The following is a 19,618-nucleotide window of genomic DNA, read 5'->3' on the forward strand; positions in this document are numbered from 1 at the left end:
AAGGACACACTCTACAGAGTTGGGTTGAGGTATATGGAAATTAACTTGACGAAAGTGAACTCTGTCAATCCAGTAACATAACCACTTAGCCTTTCCTTAAATCATGCAAAGTTTATAGTTTGATCAGGAACACAGGTCAAAATCTTTGCTAAATTTTCGGATATATAGCTTTATGCAGAAAAATACAAAATACTTTATTTTTGTTTAATTTATTCCTGCAACGGAGTCTTCACTGAATCACTTCTTTTTGTAGACTGCAGGAGATGACCGTGAATGTGAAAACCAACTGGTTCTTTTGCTGGGGTTCAACACTTTTGACTTCATTAAAATACTCCGGCAACATCGCATGATGAGTGAGTTTTTTGTTTTACCTTTATGCTTGTTTATTTCAGCACTTTATCTACCAGAATTCTTCTAGTTCATGATAACTGTTTAGTTTCTCATTTTTCATCTGTGATTATGTACTTTAATAGCAACTTGCTTAATTCATTTTACCAATCACTCATTTAATAGCTTTGATTTTTAGATATTATTAGGATCATAAATTCCAGTTTGCAGGTTGATATTGACTTTTTTTTTTTGGATATTGCAGTTTTGTATTGCACACTCTTGGCCAGTGCTCAGAGTGAAGCAGAGAAGGAAAGGATTATGAGCAAAATGGAGTCTGATCCGGAACTCTCTAAATATCTATACCAGCTGCAGGAGACTGAAAAAGAGGACCTGATTCGGGTAAGAGATGTTGTTCTTAAAGACAAGATTAAATTCCTTCACTGTGTGTTCATTTATTTGTTTAACAGTTTATTTTTTTATTCAGGAGGCACGTGGACACAGAGACAAGATTAGACAGTTAAATGTAGACATGGATTTGGAAAGAATGGAAACTGAGCAAGGAGAGGTAGGCATGAAATCCTGTTATTCCAAATAAAGACATTGTGAAATGCCAAGGGAATGTAAACAAGATAAACGTGTATGTGAATTTTTAAAGGGGACCTAACCCTTTATTTTTAACTTTTAGTATGATGTACAGTAGATCGTGATATACTGAGACACTTTGGATTAGAAAAATCAAGAACAAATGCATTTTTGTTGTGCTGCTCGCAGGTTTGGAATTTCTGCAGCTATTTGGTTCCTAGGGTCTGGTACCGTAGAAACCAGGCAGTGGTCTGATTGAGAGACTGAAAGATGAATAGGAGAGGGCCTAAATAGAAAGACCAGTTAAACCAACAATCAAATTGTAGCCTTTACAGAGCAATAATTTGTAGCCGTTGCAGTCACTGACCACCATTTGAAAGCTGGAAAGAAAGGAAAGGTTGCAAAGAATAGAACATTTCTACCATATTTAGGAGGTTATTTAAAAAAATCCGAAAATATCTCATTTTTTTCTGAAATCTACTCTGACCAATCCATATGGCTTCTTTCCCCCTATTTATCAATACGTTTCCTGAAAAATTTCAGTGCGGGAAAAAAACTCGAAAAAATTGTGAAAATCATACTAAAATTCGAATTGTATGAATTTTTCGGATTTTCCGCCTGAATCTCCAATTCATTGCACGAAACCCAGCGCAGATCAGGATATCTTTGGGTCTTCTCCCATTGACTTATATACAACCACAGCAGGTCTGAGATGCCGGAGTTTTGGATACAGACTTTTTCCATCCACGGGGTATAATAAATAACGAAACATTTGAGTTTTGATTTTTTTCACAAAAAAATTTGGATTCTATAGTCCAAAAAAATCGAAGTTTCGAGTTTTTGACATTCGACTTTAATAAATAACTAGGGATGCACCGAATCCACTATTTTGTATTTGGCCTAACCCCCGAATCCTTCGCGAAAGATTCGGCCGAATACCAAATCCGAATCCTAATTTGCATATAAAAACTAGGGGTGGGAAGGGCAAAACATTTTTTACTTGTTTTGTGACAAAAAGTCACGCGATTTGCCTACCCTCTCCTAATATGCATATGCAAATTCGGATTCAGCCGGCAGAAGGATTCGGCTGAATCCGAATCCTGCTGAAAAAGGCCGAATACTGAACCGAATCTTGGATTCGTGCATCTCTATAAATAACTCCCTTAAAGTTATCTTACTGGTGAACTACCTATATAAGCCAGTAACAAAATAGTATTTAACCAATATGGCAAAAATGTTTCAGGAGCTATTTGTCTCATTGTTAGAATCTAAATGGTCAGTTTATTTTGTCTTTACGTTTCCATCTAGGCTTTTGCTCCTCGTCAAGTATTGGACTTGGAAGATTTGGTTTTTGCCCAGGGTAGTCATTTCATGGCAAACAAACGATGCCAGCTGCCTGATGGCTCCTTCAGACGTCAGAGGAAGGGGTATGAAGAGGTGCATGTACCTGCCCTTAAACCTAAACCTTTTGCTTCTGATGAGGTAAGCAGGATTCCTGATATGGTTGGATGTGGGTTTGTTGGATTCATAACTTGTAACTTGTGAACCTAGATTGCCTCTCTTTTTAATTTTCTTTCTTTTTTCATGTGTTTAGCAACTGGTACCAGTTGAAAAGCTTCCTAAATATGCCCAGGCTGGCTTTGAAGGCTTCAAGACACTGAATAGAATCCAGAGCAAACTGTTTAAAGCTGCACTGGAAACGGATGAGAACCTGTTGCTGTGCGCTCCCACCGTAAGGACGCTTCCCCTTATAAATCAATTTATTCACGCGACATATCTTGCAAATATACTTGCAAAGCCTTTTGTAGCCTTTTGTAGTTTAAGGGGTTGTTCATCATTCATGCATTTTTTTATTCAGTTCTTTTCAGTAAATACTCAAAAAAAAAAAAAATGAAAGCTTTTTTCAATTGTTTCTGTTTTTTATTATTTTTTAACTGTTTTATTTTTTAAATTGAAGCTTAAACTTTAAAGGAGACATTTTGCGTATAAATTAAGAAAGTACCAGTGCGTTATACTCATTTCGATATAGAAGAATTGTTCTTAAAAATGTAGTGTTTCAGGCTGATTTATTGAATATTTCTGCAATAACCCACAAATCCCTCCCTTCTCTTCCACTTCCTGCTCCCTGAATTCCCAGGCTGTGCAGGGGAGCCGGCGGCTCTCAGCTCACTGCACTGTAGGACAGGAACCAACAAGCAGCTAGCAGGACCTGATAGGAAACTGAAGCCTGTCTGTGCTTGTATGACTGCAGGGCTGTGATTGGCTGTCCCCCTCCTACTGTGCCTGACAGGGACTGTTGGGAAACGCCCACCCCTCATTTGAAACACAGACAGGGACCAGTGACCATCTATAGGGAGCTCCAATAAACACCATATATTACTTATACTTGCCTACAAAATTATGTATTTTTCATTTATCCTATATGTCTCCTTTAATGTTTTTTTCAGTAGTGTTTCAAACTAGCAGCTGTAATCCAGGGGCATATGTTCCAATGTTTAATAACATTTAACGGAGAACTGTCATGAACTATAAACCATACCATTTTTTTCACAGATATATAACATTAATTATTTCCCCTCCCTCATCCTCTAGTAACAGCATATCTGTTCAACACTACTCTGTTTGCAGACAGGGAAACATTATTAAAGAGCTGCATTTGTTCCTCCGGTTTGGTTGACAGAAAATAGCTTTTTTAAATTGATTGTAGAGGATCCTTTTCAGCAGTGCTGCTCCTTGTCGGGGGGGGGGGGCATGTATTGTTCACACCTATGATGTCCCCCAGTATTGTTCATGTCTATAATCTCCCCCCCCCCAGTATTGTAAAACCCTGTACTGTCCACAACTCAGACCCAGACTGCATTGTTCACCTGATCAAACCTCAGACAAACTGCTATGTATGAACATAATTGTTATATATATATATATATAGGTATGGAACCTGTAATGCAGAATGCTCGGGACCTGGGGTTTTCCGGATAACGGATCTTTCCATAATTTGGGTCTTCATGACTTAAAAAGTCTACTAGAAATTAATTTAAACATTAAATAAACCCAATAGGCTGGTTTTGCTTCCAATAAGGATTAATTATATCTTAGTTTGGGTAAAGTGCAAGCTACTGTTTTATTATTACAGAGAAAAAGGAAATCATTTTTAAAAATTTGGATTATTTGGATAAAACGGAGTTTATGGGAGCTTTCTGGATATGGGGTTTCCGGATAATGGATCCTATACCTGTGTGTATGTATATATATATATATATATATATATATATATATATATATATATATATATATATATATATATATATATATATATATATAACACACTATGCTCCCTGTTTGTTTGCCATACTCTATCTGACCTACACTGCCTGTGTGCCATACTTTATGCTTTATGGCTGAGATTCTAGATATGTTTATAACACAACCTTATTTCTCATTGGCACAGCTCCTCTCTGATACCCATTAAAGGAGAAGGAAAGGCTTGGTGCACTTGTGAGTGCCTAACTACCCCAGGCCGGTGCTCCTATCAGCAGAAAACTGCACCAGCCCGGGGTTATACCAGTGAGCACCACGGAGCGATCCTCTTCCATCTTCCTCTTTCTTTGCACGGCTGTACATGCGCTGTAGAACGAAAAGCCGAACTTTAACTAAAAAGTCGGCTATTTTGTTCAACTGCGCATGCTTTTGCCCTGGGAAATTTGAAGAAAGTAGAAGATGGTAGAGGATCGCTCCATGGTGCTCACTGGTATATCCTGGGCACGTGCAGTTTTCTGCTCATAGGAGCACCAGCCCGGGGTTTCAGGTAAGTCAATACAATCACTTGGGGGTGCCTTACATTTGGCACCCTCAAGTGCACCAAGCCTTACCTTCTCCTTTAAAAGAAGCATCCCTGCCCTGCTTTATGGCTGAGATTATAGCTATGTTTATAGCATTCTTTCACATTGGCGTATTTCCTCTCTGATCCCCATTATAAGCAGCTGTGGAGGGGGGAGGGTTAAACATATTAATGGAATGAGCTGAGATAAGGCTATTGTTTCATTATGTAATAGGTATTGTTTCATTTTTATTAACTTTACCTTGTAGTACTTAAAAGATAGAGAACACTATATCTCATGACCATTCTCCTTTAGAGTGGTGACACGCTAAGATTCGGGGAAATTTAGTCGCCTATCGACAAATGACTAATATCCCCAAAAAGCCTTCCCATCGGCATAAATATAAATCACCGGCTGGATGGCACTGGGAGGGATTTGTTTCAGAAGTCGCCCGGAGTTGCCTCACGAGGAAACTTCACCCTTAAAAGATGAGGTTGAAAACGAATGTAGCAAATTCTATCAATTATAACAGCTGATTTAATGAAAGTTTATGCTCAGCAGGGGCAAAGAGAAGAAAAGTATCAACTAATTGTATCAGATTAGAGTCGGTGACTCCGCTTCTAGAGCTTCAGCAGGGAGACACGAGAAGACAAGTCTTTCTTGTGTGATATTTTAAAAATACCTAACCTCAAAGTGTTCTGGAAGCTGAACAACCCCATTAATGAATGTTTACTCAATCCGCTTATCATTAAGGACAAGCTGAAACTATGTAGCATTTCTTAAATGAGAGATGTTATGTATAGACTGATACCTGAAAATGAATATTTATTTTAAATACTATAATATATTAATGTAGTCTATTATTATACTATTATTATAATAACTTAGTTATAAAGAAATGGGATCTGTGGGTTTATTTTTCTGCTGTTGTTGTTCTAGGGAGCTGGTAAAACAAATGTAGCTCTTATGTGTATGCTTCGGGAGATTGGAAAGCACATAAATGTGGATGGCACCATAAACGTGGACAACTTTAAAATAATCTATGTTGCTCCCATGAGATCCCTGGTCCAGGAAATGGTGGGCAGCTTCAGCAAGGTAAAGTCCTTTTTGTTTTTTTACATCCCAGTTGAGCAATATTTAAATGTATAAATTGCTGTTCTGAGGTGGAAATGCATTCTTAAAGTGGTGTTATTCACCTTAAAGTGGACCTGTCACCCTAGAAATCAAAATCCTGTATAATAAAAGTACATTTCAATTAAACAATTTAAACATCCGTACCTGTTATAAACTTGTTTAAAAGTCTTAACTTTCAATATTATATTGCCAGCCCCTCCCCTATTGAGGGGGGGAGGCAATTACTTTCACTTTCATTCTGTATTTACTAGATGTCTGTGCACTCCCCACATTCTCCTTTCTTCCCTTCTCACCATGTAATTGCCCATAGCCCCTTTTAAGAGCATAAAGAAGATTTTAGCATGATGCAAAGCTTGCCTTAATAGTGTCCACAAAATGGCACCTACCTACTTGATGTGATTGTGGGTTTCACGACTAAAAGAAACAAGATTTATATAAGATTTTTATAGTGTAAGTGAAGTTTATTTTGCTTGAATAGCATAAAATAGGATTTGGATTTTTTTCTTAGAGTGACCGGACCCCTTTAAGAAATAATATATACTAACTCCTAGGGGCAGATTTATCAAAGGTCGAATTTTGAAGTTATGTGAATTTATGTTTAACTCTAATAAATTTGAATGTAATCATAACTCTTAATGGGAGGTTATTACAGAAGAGCACTGGGGCCAGCAAAAAAAAAAAATTCTGATTAATTGTTTTTTAATCTCATTATTATGACTTTAAATCTCATAATTATGATTTTTAAAAAGTCAAAATTATGACTTTTAATCTCATCGATTTCGACTTTTTAAAGTCATAATTATGAGATTAAAAATCATAATTTCTATTTTTTAAAGTCATGATTATGAGATTAAAAATCATAATTATGAGATTAAAAGTCATAATTCATCAGAATTTTTTTTTTTTTTTTTTGCTGGCCCCAGTGCTCTTCCGTAGGTTATATATAAAAAAAACTTGAAGATCTAATATTTGATCTAATAGGAACTACCCAAAAATTAAAATAGTTAATTTTTTTTGACCTGCAACAAGAGTCTGTGGGGCGTAACTTGGCAAAAACTTGGCTCATCACTACTATCAACATCTTCAAATAGTTCAAGGGACCTCTGCCATTGACTTCTACATGAACTCGGCAGGTTTTAGGTGGTGAATAGTCAAATTGTTTCCAGGGTTGAGATGTGATAAATCTCGCATTCGAATTCAAATTCGAGTTGGTGGTTTAAAATTTAGATTTGTTTGTTTTGACCAAAAATAAAATTTGAATTTACCATTCGAACTTTAATAAATCTGTCCCCTAGTTTAGCTCTTGCTAGTTACAATAAGCTATAAGGTCTTTTAACCTAAATGTTTGCATTTTCTTTTGCAGCGATTGTCAACATATGGCATTACCGTGGCAGAGTTGACAGGAGATCACCAGCTATGCAAAGAAGAGATCAATGCCACACAGATCATAGTTTGTACCCCAGAGAAATGGGATATCATCACCCGTAAAGGAGGGGAGAGGACCTACACTCAGCTTGTTCGTCTGATTATTCTGGTGAGATTAAGGGAACAGCAAAGCTTGCAATCCTTATAATAATTAATGGGCTATCCTGGGAATGACTGCTGAAAGTTTACCAATGTTGGAAGTTCACCAGTGTCTAACATGAAACTGATCTTCTTTAAGGATGAAGTCCACTTGCTGCATGATGATAGAGGTCCAGTGTTGGAGTCTTTGGTGGCTCGGGCCATCCGTAATATTGAGATGACACAGGAGGATGTCCGGCTTGTTGGTCTCAGTGCTACTTTGCCCAATTATGAGGATGTAGCCACATTTCTTCGCGTAGACCCTGCCAAGGGGCTCTTTTACTTTGACAACAGGTACCTGCTTTAACGATCTAATCAAGAACAACCTGCTGCTTATTTATTAATGTTTAATTGTTCTAGAATTTCTCAGCCCACTGTTTGTTGATTAGCAAGGATGTTAGTAGCTGGGCCATTGGATTACAGTCAGCTTTGCATAAACAGTGAAACCTCAGTTTTACATACCCTGATTTTAAGTTTCCCCTCATTTTACACAAATTTGTGGTACAGGTATGGCACCTGATATCCAGAATGCTCGGACCTGTGGTTTTCTGGATAACGGCTCTTTTTGTAATTTGGATCTTCATACCTTGTCTACTAGGAAATAATGTAAACATTCAATAAACTCAATAGGCTGGTTTTGCTTCCAATAAGGATTACTTATATTTTAGTATTATTACAGAGAAAAAGGAAATCATTTTTAAAAACTTGGATTATTTGGATAAAATGGAGTCTATGGGGGACTGCCTTTCCATAATTCAAAGCTTTCTGGATAAAAGGTCCCATACCTGTACCACCATTATATAATGCATTTCCCCGAGTTTATCATTTTTTGAATTTTCCATAATTTTTTCTGGTCCCCTGAAGCACATAACAGGGTAGTTTTACAGTATTAGGAATTGGATTAACGGTATTTTGAGATGATCTGGTTGTCACTATTAGATATGTTAAATTTCTTTGTCAAACAAATTGAACTTGATCAAACGTATGTTATGTTTATTTAATATATTGTACACCTTCCCAGTTTTCGTCCAGTGCCACTGGAGCAGACCTATGTAGGCATTACAGAGAAAAAGGCCATCAAACGCTTCCAGATTATGAATGAGATTGTTTATGAAAAAATCATGGAGCATGCCGGCAAAAACCAGGTTTGCACATTTTCTAAAGATTTGGTAGTTGATACCTAACATTTTGAATTAACAGCTTTGTAGCTTTCCTTCTCCTTTAATTGCCAATAGATTAGCCACAATAGTGCAAGCTACAAGACTATATTTATTCTGCAGAATGCTTTACCATACCTGAGTAACAGCTCTAGAAGCTCACTGTTTGTTTAGGATAGCAGCTGCCATATTAGCTTGTTGTGACATCACTTCCTACCTGACTTTCTCCCTGCGCACTCATAGCTCTGGGCTCCGATTACAGCAGGAAGGGGGGGAGGATGGAGGGAAAAGGGAGGGGGAGAGAGCGGCAAACTGAACATGCTCAAGACCTGGCCCTGGAGGTTTAAGCTGAAGGAAGAAAGTCTGATACAGAAGCACATGTGTGCACAATAGAAGCAAAGAAATGCTGTGTTTCTTTTGAGGACTCATTAGGACTGATTAGGAGAAGCATTACTTTGAGGGTGTACTGGTGTATTTATATAGACCTTTCTAAAAAAGCTTACTTAATTTAGCCTTTCCTTATCCTTTAATAATTTGTAATTATTTCTCTAGGTGCTGGTGTTTGTTCATTCTAGGAAGGAAACTGGCAAGACATCCCGTGCTATCAGAGATATGTGCCTGGAAAAGGACACCCTGGGCCTGTTTCTGAGAGAGGGCTCTGCTTCAACAGAAGTACTCCGTACTGAGGCCGAGCAGTGCAAGGTAATAAACTCCCAGCTTGTTGTTCATTTGTTTTCCTTATCAATTTCTTGGTTTCTGGTTTAATAAATTGCTGTTTCTATAGAATCTTGAACTGAAGGATCTCCTGCCTTATGGGTTCGCTATTCATCATGCTGGTATGAGCCGCGTTGACAGGACACTAGTGGAGGATCTGTTTGCTGATAAACACATTCAGGTATGTGCAGTGACTGCTGACTGTCTGTAATATGCTTTCTTTATAAATAACTCATTAGTGGATGTTATATCTTTCTTTACAGGTCCTGGTATCCACAGCAACTCTGGCTTGGGGTGTCAATCTCCCAGCTCACACTGTTATCATTAAAGGGACACAGGTTTATAGTCCAGAGAAGGGTCGCTGGACCGAGCTAGGTGCCTTGGATATTTTACAGGTCAGTAAAAATAGAAAATTAAGACATTTAAGTGAAGCAAAATCTTGAATCTCTTTCAGGTTTTATGAATTTTCAATCCTCTTTTGTTTGCATTTTTTATGCGGTTGTTAAATGAGTGAACCCCTATACATTTTCTGACTCTTTATGAATCCATGTATGGCTGTTTCTCCGGTCTTGAGTTTTCTTTAGGAGAACATTTAGTTCTGCTGTATTGCTATGTTACTCATCCAGTTGATTATTTCTTGACAGATGCTTGGTAGGGCTGGACGTCCTCAGTATGATACAAAGGGTGAGGGAATTCTCATCACATCCCATGGGGAGTTGCAGTATTACCTGTCTCTGCTGAATCAGCAGCTTCCTATCGAGAGCCAGATGGTTGCAAAGCTTCCAGATATGCTAAATGCAGAAGTTGTCCTAGGAAATGTACAGAATGCTAAGGTAAGAAGCTGCTGGAAATGTACAGAATGCTAAGGTAATAAGCTGCTGGAATTGTACAGAATGCTAAGGTAATAAGCTGCTGGAATTGTACAGAACACTAAGGTAATAAGCTGCTGGAAATGTACAGAATGCTAAAATAATAAGCTGTTTTTCCCATACAATGAGGACTTTCACATTAACATTGTAATGAGCATAGAGTTGATTGGATAATTCCTTTTTTTTTTTTTTTTTAAATTGATTAGCCAGAATAGAAGCACTGATAATAAGCAGAGCAGTGTTCTCCCCAGAGAAATAAATTTAGTAGGCAGTGATAAAGTTGAGCCAATAGTGGGGAAAAAAACTATTATGTGGCTCTCTTCCACTCTCTTCATGTTTCTGCGGATGCCGGTAGAACTGAATGTTTCTGTAAAAATCACATGCAATACTTCTGGTATCTAAAAGGAGAATTTTAATAAAGCACGCAAGGTGGTGGCTGCAGGGGAACCAGGAATAGAATTGTATGGATGTTGAGAAAAGGATGACTTTATTATGATAATTGACAACATACTGTAGATGCAAATTGTACAGTTTTTTTACAGCCTTTTCCGTGTTCCATAGGATGCTGTAAACTGGATAGGCTACACATACCTATATATACGAATGTTGCGTTCGCCAAACCTATATGGAATCTCCCATGATGACCTTAAGACTGACCCGTTGCTGGAACAGAGACGTCTTGATCTAATCCATACGGCTGCCCTTCTCCTTGACAAGAACAACCTGGTGAAATATGATAAGAAGTCTGGTCATTTTCAGGTAAAAATTATATAACTGGATTAGGTTCTATGACTTTAAAAGTGGTGATTCCGCCCTAATTTGCCAGAGAGTAGGATCCTCAAGTGGGAGAAGCTGCCCTTTAATATTTCTGTCTATGGTGTTTGCTACCTCTGATTTTCCCACTCTCCAGGAATTTGCAGGTCTGCATTTTCCAAAGACACCTGCACAGAATATCTGAGAGGTGGGGACTCCCCTTTAGGTGTTTGGAGGGTTGACCTTATTCTTCCCCCACATGGTGCCTGTGTATATTTACATCAGCAGAAATGGAGCATTATACCCCTCATTCTGAACATATGTTTTGCCATAGAATATCTATGGGTTTTGGTATTTCTTGAGCTACATAGTGCAAACAGAAGAATTGGAACCGTTTCCAAGTTCCTGGTTCTTTCTAGCAATTTTCTAAATAAGTTAATCAGAATACCAGTGCACAGATAAATGGGTGACATTACACATTTTTCATTTGTAGCAAAAACAGACACAACTAATTTGGAAATGAGCGGTTATTTATGCAGAGCTGATCTCAATTTAAAATAATTATGCTAATTAGTGGGAGGAACAAAACTGATCCGTTTATCTTAAAAAAAATAAAAAATATTTTTGTTTGTATTAAAAGAATGGGAAGAATACTTTTCAGCCCAAGCTATATTTATTTTTCTCATGCAAAATTTATAGATCATACAAACGTATGTAGATTTATACATGAGTAACATAAATACAACAATTCTGTTGCAAGGCCTTTTCAGGTGGTTTGTAGGCTAATAGTGTTTTTTTTTATTTTTTATAATAACAGGTTACTGAACTGGGTCGTATTGCCAGTCATTTTTACATCACCAATGATTCAGTGCAAACGTACAACCAGCTGTTGAAGCCAACTCTTAGTGAGATTGAACTTTTCCGTGTGTTTTCTCTTTCCTCTGAATTCAAGAATATCACTGTCAGAGAGGTGAGTACAGGGATGATTAAGGACGAAACTAAGCTGTCATCCCGAATAACTTGTACATGTAAAATACTGTGTTTTGTTAATGCAACACTAGCACTGTTACTCTACAAAGATGATGCCTCTCACTAAGGCAGTACTTTCTGGGTCCTTACTTGATATGTGGTCTGGCTTATAGGAGGAAAAACTGGAACTGCAGAAGTTGCTTGAAAGAGTACCTATCCCTGTCAAAGAAAGCATAGAGGAGCCAAGTGCTAAGGTAAGACTCCATTAAAGGAGAACTAAACCCTAAAAATGAATGGCTAAATATGTTTGTTTTATATTCTTAACTTATAGCACCAGCCTAAAGTTTGAGCGTTTCAATAGCAACAATGATCAAGGACTACAAACTTGTCACAGGGGGTCACCATCTTGGAAAGTGTCTGCGACACTGACCTGCTCATTGGCTCTGAGCAGCTGTTGAAATGCTAAGCTTAGGGGTTGTCGTAAATTATCAAGCAGAAAATTAGGTCAGCCTGTACATGGCCTGTACAAGCTGATGCTACAGGGCTGATTATTAAATTCTGATGCTAGTTGCACTGGTTTCTGTGCTGCCATGTAGAAATTATCTGTATTAATTACTAATCAGCCTTATATTGTGACATTTCTATGTGTACTGTATATTGTGAGTGGGTCCCTAAGCTCAGTAAGTGACAGCAGCACAGAGCATGTGCAGTGAATCAGCAGGAAAGAAGATGGGGAGCTACTGCGGCATCTTTGTAGACACAGATCTTTACTGCTAAAGGGCTGTGGGTGTCTTGGGCTGGTACAGAAGCCCAAAACATGATGTACAACATTTCTAGCTACTTCTTTAGTTTAACTTTCCTTGTCCTTTAACATATCTCTTACAGAGGGGATTCATGACCATTCTGTTAAAGGATTTGTTCACCTTTAAATTAACTGCTAGTATGACGTAGAGAGTGATATTCTGAGACAATTTGCAGTTGGTTTTAATTTTTTATTATTTGTGGTTTTTGTGTTATTTAGCTTTTTATTCATCAGCTCTACAGCAATTTCAAATTAAAGTCCAAATGACCCTAGTAGCCACACACTGATATGAATAAGAGAATGGAATATGAATAGGAAAGGCCTGACTAGAAAGATGAGTAATAAAAATTAGCAATAACAATACATTCGTAACCTTACAGAGCATTTGTTTCTATATGGGGTCAGTGACCCCCATTTAAAAGCTGGAAACTGTCAGAAGAAGGCAAATAATTCAAAAACTATAAAGAAATAAACAATGAAGACCAATTGAAAGGTTGTTTAGAATTAGCCAATTCTATATCACCCCTTTAAGGTTTTCCTTATTATGTTTTTGCAGATCAATGTCCTGCTGCAGGCTTTCATTTCTCAGCTAAAACTGGAAGGGTTTGCTCTGATGGCAGACATGGTATATGTTACACAGGTAAAGTAGCACCAGCTTATTACTCAAAAGTATATGTGGTGGAAAAAAAAGTAGATTTAGATGTTTGATCCTAGCAGGCCACCATATGCAGAAATCAACCACATTGTTGTCGATTCACCATTTTATTGTGCTTGTGGAAACCATGATTAAATGCTTGTGATTGAAATCTTTTGTGGTGCATCTTTTCCCTCCAGTCTGCAGGCCGTCTAATGCGTGCGATATTTGAAATCGTCCTTAACCGAGGCTGGGCCCAACTAACCGATAAAACGCTGAATCTTTGCAAAATGATCGACAAGAGAATGTAAGACCCTTTTTCTACACGTATGCTTTTTCCCTCATTCCAGCAGAGGTGGTTTAAACGCTAATTTCTCCCTGCAGGTGGCAGTCCATGTGTCCTTTACGCCAGTTCAGAAAGTTGCCCGAGGAAGTGGTTAAGAAGATTGAAAAAAAGAACTTTCCTTTTGAGCGCCTGTATGATTTGAATCACAACGAGATTGGTAAATACTTACTTATTATAATATTTTGATAACTACATCTGTAGCAGAGGGGATTGCTGACTACTCCGTTCTGCCTTTTTGTCATATAAATATAGGATTTTCCCTAAAACCTGTATATTGTAAAGAGTGTGCTGAGATACTGTATGTGCTGTGCTCTGTTGTAATGGTTTATTGTCAACATGAGCCTGCAATATTTGATTGTATTCCTTTTTTTTTTTTTTTTTTTTTTTTTTTTAAGGTTCACTCCTATTATTATTTGTTCTCATGCTTTCTTTTCCTCTTTTTGTTACTTGTACCAAATCCACGAATCCTTCGCAAAAGATTCGGCCGAATACCGAATCCAAATGTGCATATGCAAATTAGGGTTGGGAATGGGAAATCATTTTTTACTTCTATGTTTTGTGACAAAAAGTCACGCATTTGCATATGCAAATTAGGATTCAGTTCGGCCTGGCCGAAGGATTTGGCCAAATCCTGCTGAAAAAGGCAGCATCCCGAACCGAATCCTGGATTCGGTGCATCCCTACTTATTATTACTAGGGACGCACCGAATCCAGGATTCGGATTCGGCCGGATCCTTCTGCCTAGCCGAACCAAAGCCGAATCCTAATTTGCATTTACAAATGCAAATTAGGGAGGGGGGGGAATCGTGTGACTTTTTGTCACAAAACAAGGAAGTTTTGTCCCAAAACAAGGAAGTAAAAAATGTTTTCACCTTCCCACCCCTAATTTGCATATGCAAATTAGGATTTGTTTCGGCCTGGCAGAAGGATTCGGCCTTTTTCAGCAGGATTCGGCCAAATCCTTCTGCCCAGCGAACCAAATCACGTGACTTTTTGTGACAAAACAAGGAAGCAAAAACAGGTTTCCCACCCCACCCCTAATTTGCATATGCAAATTAGGATTCCAATTTGGTTCAGTATTCTGACAAATCTTTTGCAAAGGATTCGGCTGAATCCAAAATAGTGGATTCGGTCACCCTAATAATTACTTATCACTATATAATCAATTATTTACTTTTACACAGGTGAACTTATCCGTATGCCCAAAATGGGGAAAACAATCCATAAATATGTTCACCTGTTTCCCAAGCTGGATTTGTCTGTGCACCTGCAACCTATCACCCGGTCTACCCTAAAAGTAGAGCTCACGGTCACCCCAGATTTCCAGTGGGATGAGAAGGTGAGAGAATAATGATGCCTGAAAAATTGTCTGTGTATTTATACATTAATAGCAGTAAATTTGTATTGCAATGTGTGCTTTGACCCATTAAAGGAACAGTAACACCAAAAAATGAGTGTCCTAAATGAATGTAAAGATAATGTACTGTTGTGCTGCACTGGTAAAACTGGTGTGTTTGCTTCAGAAACTCTACTATAGTTTATATAAACAAGCTGCTGTGTAGCCATGGGGGCAGCCATTCAAAGCTGAAAAGGGAGAAAAGGCACGGGATACACAGCAGATTATTTTATCTGTTAACAACTGGGTATCCTGTGCTTGAATGGCTGCTACAGAGCAGCTTATTTACATAAAAATAGTAGTGTTTCTGAAGCAAACACACCAGTTTTACCAGTTCAGAGCAACACTGCATTATATTTTTATTACTTTAAAACACTTTATTTTTTTGACGTTACTGTTGCTTTAAAGGGGTTGTTCACCTTCTAAACACTTTTTTCAGTTCAGTTGTTTTAAGATTGTTCCCCAGAAATATACTTTTTTCAATTACTTTCCATTATTTATTTTTTACTGTTTTGACAAATTTTAAGTTTAAAGTTGAATGTCCCCGTCTCTGGTGTTTCAGTCTGACAGCTCAGTAATTCATGTTGCAGTAATTTGCAACATTTAGTTGATACATTTCTCAGCAGCATCTCTGGAGTATTAGCAACTATTGTATCAATTCTAACAGCTGCCTGTAATGAAACCCAGGGATTCTGCTCAGCAGGGACAAAGATAAGAAATGTATCAACTAAATGTATCCATTTAGAACAGTTTACAGGGTCGGCGACCCCCCCTCCCAGAGCTGCAATAGAAGGTGAAAAATTACACTTTACACTTCAATATTAGAAAAACAGTGACACATAGGAAATAGAAAGTAATTGGAAAAGTCGTTATTTCTGGTGATCTGACTGAAAACAACTAGTTGTTTGAAGGTGAACAACCCCTTTAAGCATTTTGCCAACTGATTTGTTAAATTATACACTGGTTACATACAATCCATTTCGTATAGTGTTCTCCTGCAGGACTGTCCAGATTTTGATATGGTTGTGCTTTCTCCCTAAGGTTCATGGTTCCTCTGAAGCTTTCTGGATCCTTGTAGAAGATGTGGACAGTGAAGTAATCTTGCACCATGAGTACTTCCTGCTAAAGGCCAAATACGCTCAAGATGAGCATCTTGTTACATTCTTTGTACCAGTCTTTGAGCCTCTTCCTCCTCAGTATTTTATTCGAGTGGAGTCTGATCGCTGGCTCTGTGAGTATCCTGGCAGTTGGCCTCTAAAACAGTTTTTGTACATGACATTGACTTGTCATTTTCCACAATTCCCTTTTTGTGACACATCGAGGCACATTTATCAAGGGTTGAATTTCGAATTCATGTGAGTTTTTTTTTTTTTTTAAACTCCCCATGAACTTGAAATTCAATCAATCAAAATTTATTATAAAAATCAAATTGTGTAAACTCGGTTGAATAGGATCAGCCCGAAAACTCCAAGTTTTTTTTTCTTTGAAAAAAAATTGAATGTCAGGAAGGCTGAAAACAGCTCCAAATTGATCCCTGGACGTCTCCCGTTGACTTAAACAGCCATTCAGCAGGTTTTAGGTGGCGAATAGTGGAATTTGAGTTTTTAAAGAGCCAGTGTTGATAAATCTTGAAAATCAGTTTTGACCATAAAAACTCAAAAATGCTGACACTTTTTTCAATTCATTTTGATTTCAGATAGTTCACCAGATTTATTTCTATTTGTGACCTTTTACGTTTTCACTTTACGTCTTTCTAAATTTGACATTTGTTATCTTTGTCCCTGCTGAGAAATATAACAACTAATGTAGCAAATTCAAACAGTTCAGAATCTGCTCCTGGATTAGTGAACTGCCAGACTCAAACATGAAAATGAAAAAAGTTTGGAACCCACTGCCCTTTAATTATATAATACCAATGGTACATCTCTCTCTCTCTGATCACTGGAGGTGCTTTATGTATTGGAAATGTTATGCCAAGGCCAGAAATATACCGGTATCTGCTCTAATTCATATGTATCACTGTATGTACAATAGAGAACAAATGTAAACTATGCTATCTTGCTATATTTAAAAATAAGAATAAATACTATAGGAAATGGGGATGCACCGAATCCAGGATTCGGCCTTTTTCAGCAGGATTCAGCTAAATCCTTCTGCCCGGCCAAACAGATTATTTGCATATGCAAATTAGGGGCAGGGAGGGAAATTGCATGACTGTCACAAAACATGGAAGTAAAAATGTTTTCCCTATATCCACCCCTAATTTGCGTATGCAAATTCGGATTCAGTTTGGTATTCGGCTGAATCTTTCGCAAAGGATTCGGGGGTTTGGCCGAATCCAAAATTGGGAATTCAGTGTATCCCTAATAGGAAATAAGTCCTCTTGCTATGTCTAAACCAAAAGCAATGATAATAGGCAGTCTAAGAGCAGTGTTGCAAATTACATAATAATCTGCTTTTGTCCCTTATTGCAGCTTGTGAAACTCAACTCCCAGTCTCTTTCCGCCATCTGATCCTTCCTGAAAAGTACCCCCCACCTACTGAGCTGCTGGATCTACAGCCACTGCCAGTTTCTGCCCTTAGGAACAGCGCTTTTGAGAGCCTATACCAGGATAAATTTCCATTCTTTAACCCTATCCAGACCCAAGGTAAGAGGACAGTGCCTCATGTTTAAACTGCATTATTTACATTTTATTTACATGATTTTCTATGTTTGATAATTGATTTACTTCAGACATGAGTGAGCAGCCTGTATATCGGGGGTCCCTGTGAACCACATTCAAATGTAAAAGGAAGTTGCAGAGCAACATAAACATACAACAAAATCCTGGGCTTGTCAATTATGGACTTTGGCTATTTGGTAGCCTCTATGAGGACTTGCACTCTACAGGAGACTCTGTTTGGCAGTACACAATGTTTTAATGAAACTAAAACTTGCTTCCAAGCCAGGAATTCAAAAATATGCAGCTGCTTTGAGGCCACTGAGAGCAACATTCAAGGGGTCAGAAAGCAACATGTTGCTCACGCGCCAGTGGTTGGGGGTTCACTGCTATTGATGATAGAAGCTGAAATCAGCAACTTCTTAAAGGAAAACTTTACCCCCAAAATGAATACTTAAGCAACAGTTTATATCAAATTTAGTGGCATATGAAAGAATCTTACCAAACTGAAATTTATATTTAATTAAAAACTGCCCTTTTACATCTCTTGCCTCGAGCCACCATTTTGTGGTGGTCTGTGTGCTGCCTCAGAGATCACCTGACCAGAAATACTGTAACAGGAAAACAAAAGACAGAACTCTGTCTGCTAATTGGCTCATGTGACCTTACATGTATGGTTTGTTGGTATGTTTGTGTGCACTGTGAATCATACTATCCCAGGGGGCGGCCCTTATTTTTTAAAAATGGCAATTTTCTATTTAGGATTGCCAATGGCACATACTACTAAAAAAAGTATATTGTTATGAAAATGGTTTATTTACATGAAGCAGGGTTTTACATATGAGCTGTTTTATGCAATATCTTTTATAGAGACCTACATTGTTTGGGGGGTATAGTTTTCCTTTAACTTGTTGGGAGGCCTCGGCAAATGTTTACAAAGTATATGTAAAGAATGTACTTTTTACAAAATAATCTTTGTAAATATTTGTACCTCTGCATTGTGCTGGCTGATGGGTAACTTTTGTTTTACGGCTATTACCCTAAAGCAGTATCAAATGCAATTATCAGTAACCTGCTATATAAATGTATGATCTGTAGCCCAATAGCCCCCATCTACACAGATGATTAATTATGTAACTATTGGTGTTTCTGAAGTAAATTGTTGCCAGTGCAGGGTATATCTGCATTATATTTACGTTCATACATTATTTTGAGCTGTTCCCTTTATCTACATACAATATTTGCATGCTGTTCAGATAGTGAAATTGCATAGCCCAGAAGACAATTGGTTTCCAATATAATCCCACCATCCTTGTTATTCCCTACAGTTTTCAACACCATATACAACAGTGATGAGAATGTCTTTGTGGGAGCCCCCACGGGAAGTGGGAAGACCATTTGTGCCGAATTTGCCATACTCAGGATGCTGCTTCAGAATTCCGAGGATCGGTGTGTTTATATAACCCCTATGGAAGCTCTAGCTGAGCAGGTATGTCCCTATATACGATTTGCAAGAAAGCAGTAAAGGCTTCGATATGTTTGTGACTTATGAAGAGCACCTTGTTTATTGTATATGGTTGTGTAAAGGCATAAAGCTGCAGTGCTGGTGGTTTCTTAGAAATCCTAAAACTGCTTAAACTCACATTTGCTACATTTTGGCGAGCGTTCCAATACGTGTTTTTCTTCCTTCCTTCTCAGTGTTCTGTTCATTTCCAAATTATAGCGTTGGATTCTTATTGTTCTATGAATATTATTATTCTTATTAACATGTATTTATATAGCGCCAACATATTTTGCAGTGCTGAATATAACTTCTTCCTCCAGAGATACAAATACTTTAAAGGGACTCTGTCTTGATTTTATGATGTCGTTTTTATTTCTAAATTACACT

At 37.8% G+C, this 19,618-nt stretch overlaps 1 protein-coding gene across 1 annotated transcript in view; it reads left to right on the forward strand.

Annotated features, from left to right (window-relative positions):
* snrnp200.S (small nuclear ribonucleoprotein, U5 200kDa subunit S homeolog) overlaps positions 1–19,618 on the forward strand; it is a 48,569-nt gene that overhangs the window by 10,186 nt on the left and 18,765 nt on the right. Inside the window, exons 8-30 of the mRNA XM_018255156.2 lie at positions 254–353; positions 593–729; positions 815–895; positions 2,221–2,394; positions 2,507–2,644; positions 5,670–5,825; positions 7,228–7,398; positions 7,528–7,721; positions 8,449–8,572; positions 9,137–9,286; positions 9,369–9,479; positions 9,562–9,693; positions 9,943–10,131; positions 10,729–10,926; positions 11,738–11,890; positions 12,063–12,143; positions 13,248–13,331; positions 13,526–13,632; positions 13,710–13,828; positions 14,856–15,010; positions 16,109–16,298; positions 17,542–17,715; positions 19,056–19,216. Coding sequence (XP_018110645.1) covers positions 254–353; positions 593–729; positions 815–895; positions 2,221–2,394; positions 2,507–2,644; positions 5,670–5,825; positions 7,228–7,398; positions 7,528–7,721; positions 8,449–8,572; positions 9,137–9,286; positions 9,369–9,479; positions 9,562–9,693; positions 9,943–10,131; positions 10,729–10,926; positions 11,738–11,890; positions 12,063–12,143; positions 13,248–13,331; positions 13,526–13,632; positions 13,710–13,828; positions 14,856–15,010; positions 16,109–16,298; positions 17,542–17,715; positions 19,056–19,216 — 3,279 coding nt within the window. The remainder of the gene's footprint in view (positions 1–253; positions 354–592; positions 730–814; positions 896–2,220; positions 2,395–2,506; positions 2,645–5,669; positions 5,826–7,227; positions 7,399–7,527; positions 7,722–8,448; positions 8,573–9,136; positions 9,287–9,368; positions 9,480–9,561; positions 9,694–9,942; positions 10,132–10,728; positions 10,927–11,737; positions 11,891–12,062; positions 12,144–13,247; positions 13,332–13,525; positions 13,633–13,709; positions 13,829–14,855; positions 15,011–16,108; positions 16,299–17,541; positions 17,716–19,055; positions 19,217–19,618) is intronic.

The sequence above is a fragment of the Xenopus laevis genome, chromosome 3S, assembly GCF_017654675.1.
Source record: "Xenopus laevis strain J_2021 chromosome 3S, Xenopus_laevis_v10.1, whole genome shotgun sequence".
Taxonomy (NCBI): Eukaryota; Metazoa; Chordata; class Amphibia; order Anura; family Pipidae; genus Xenopus; species Xenopus laevis.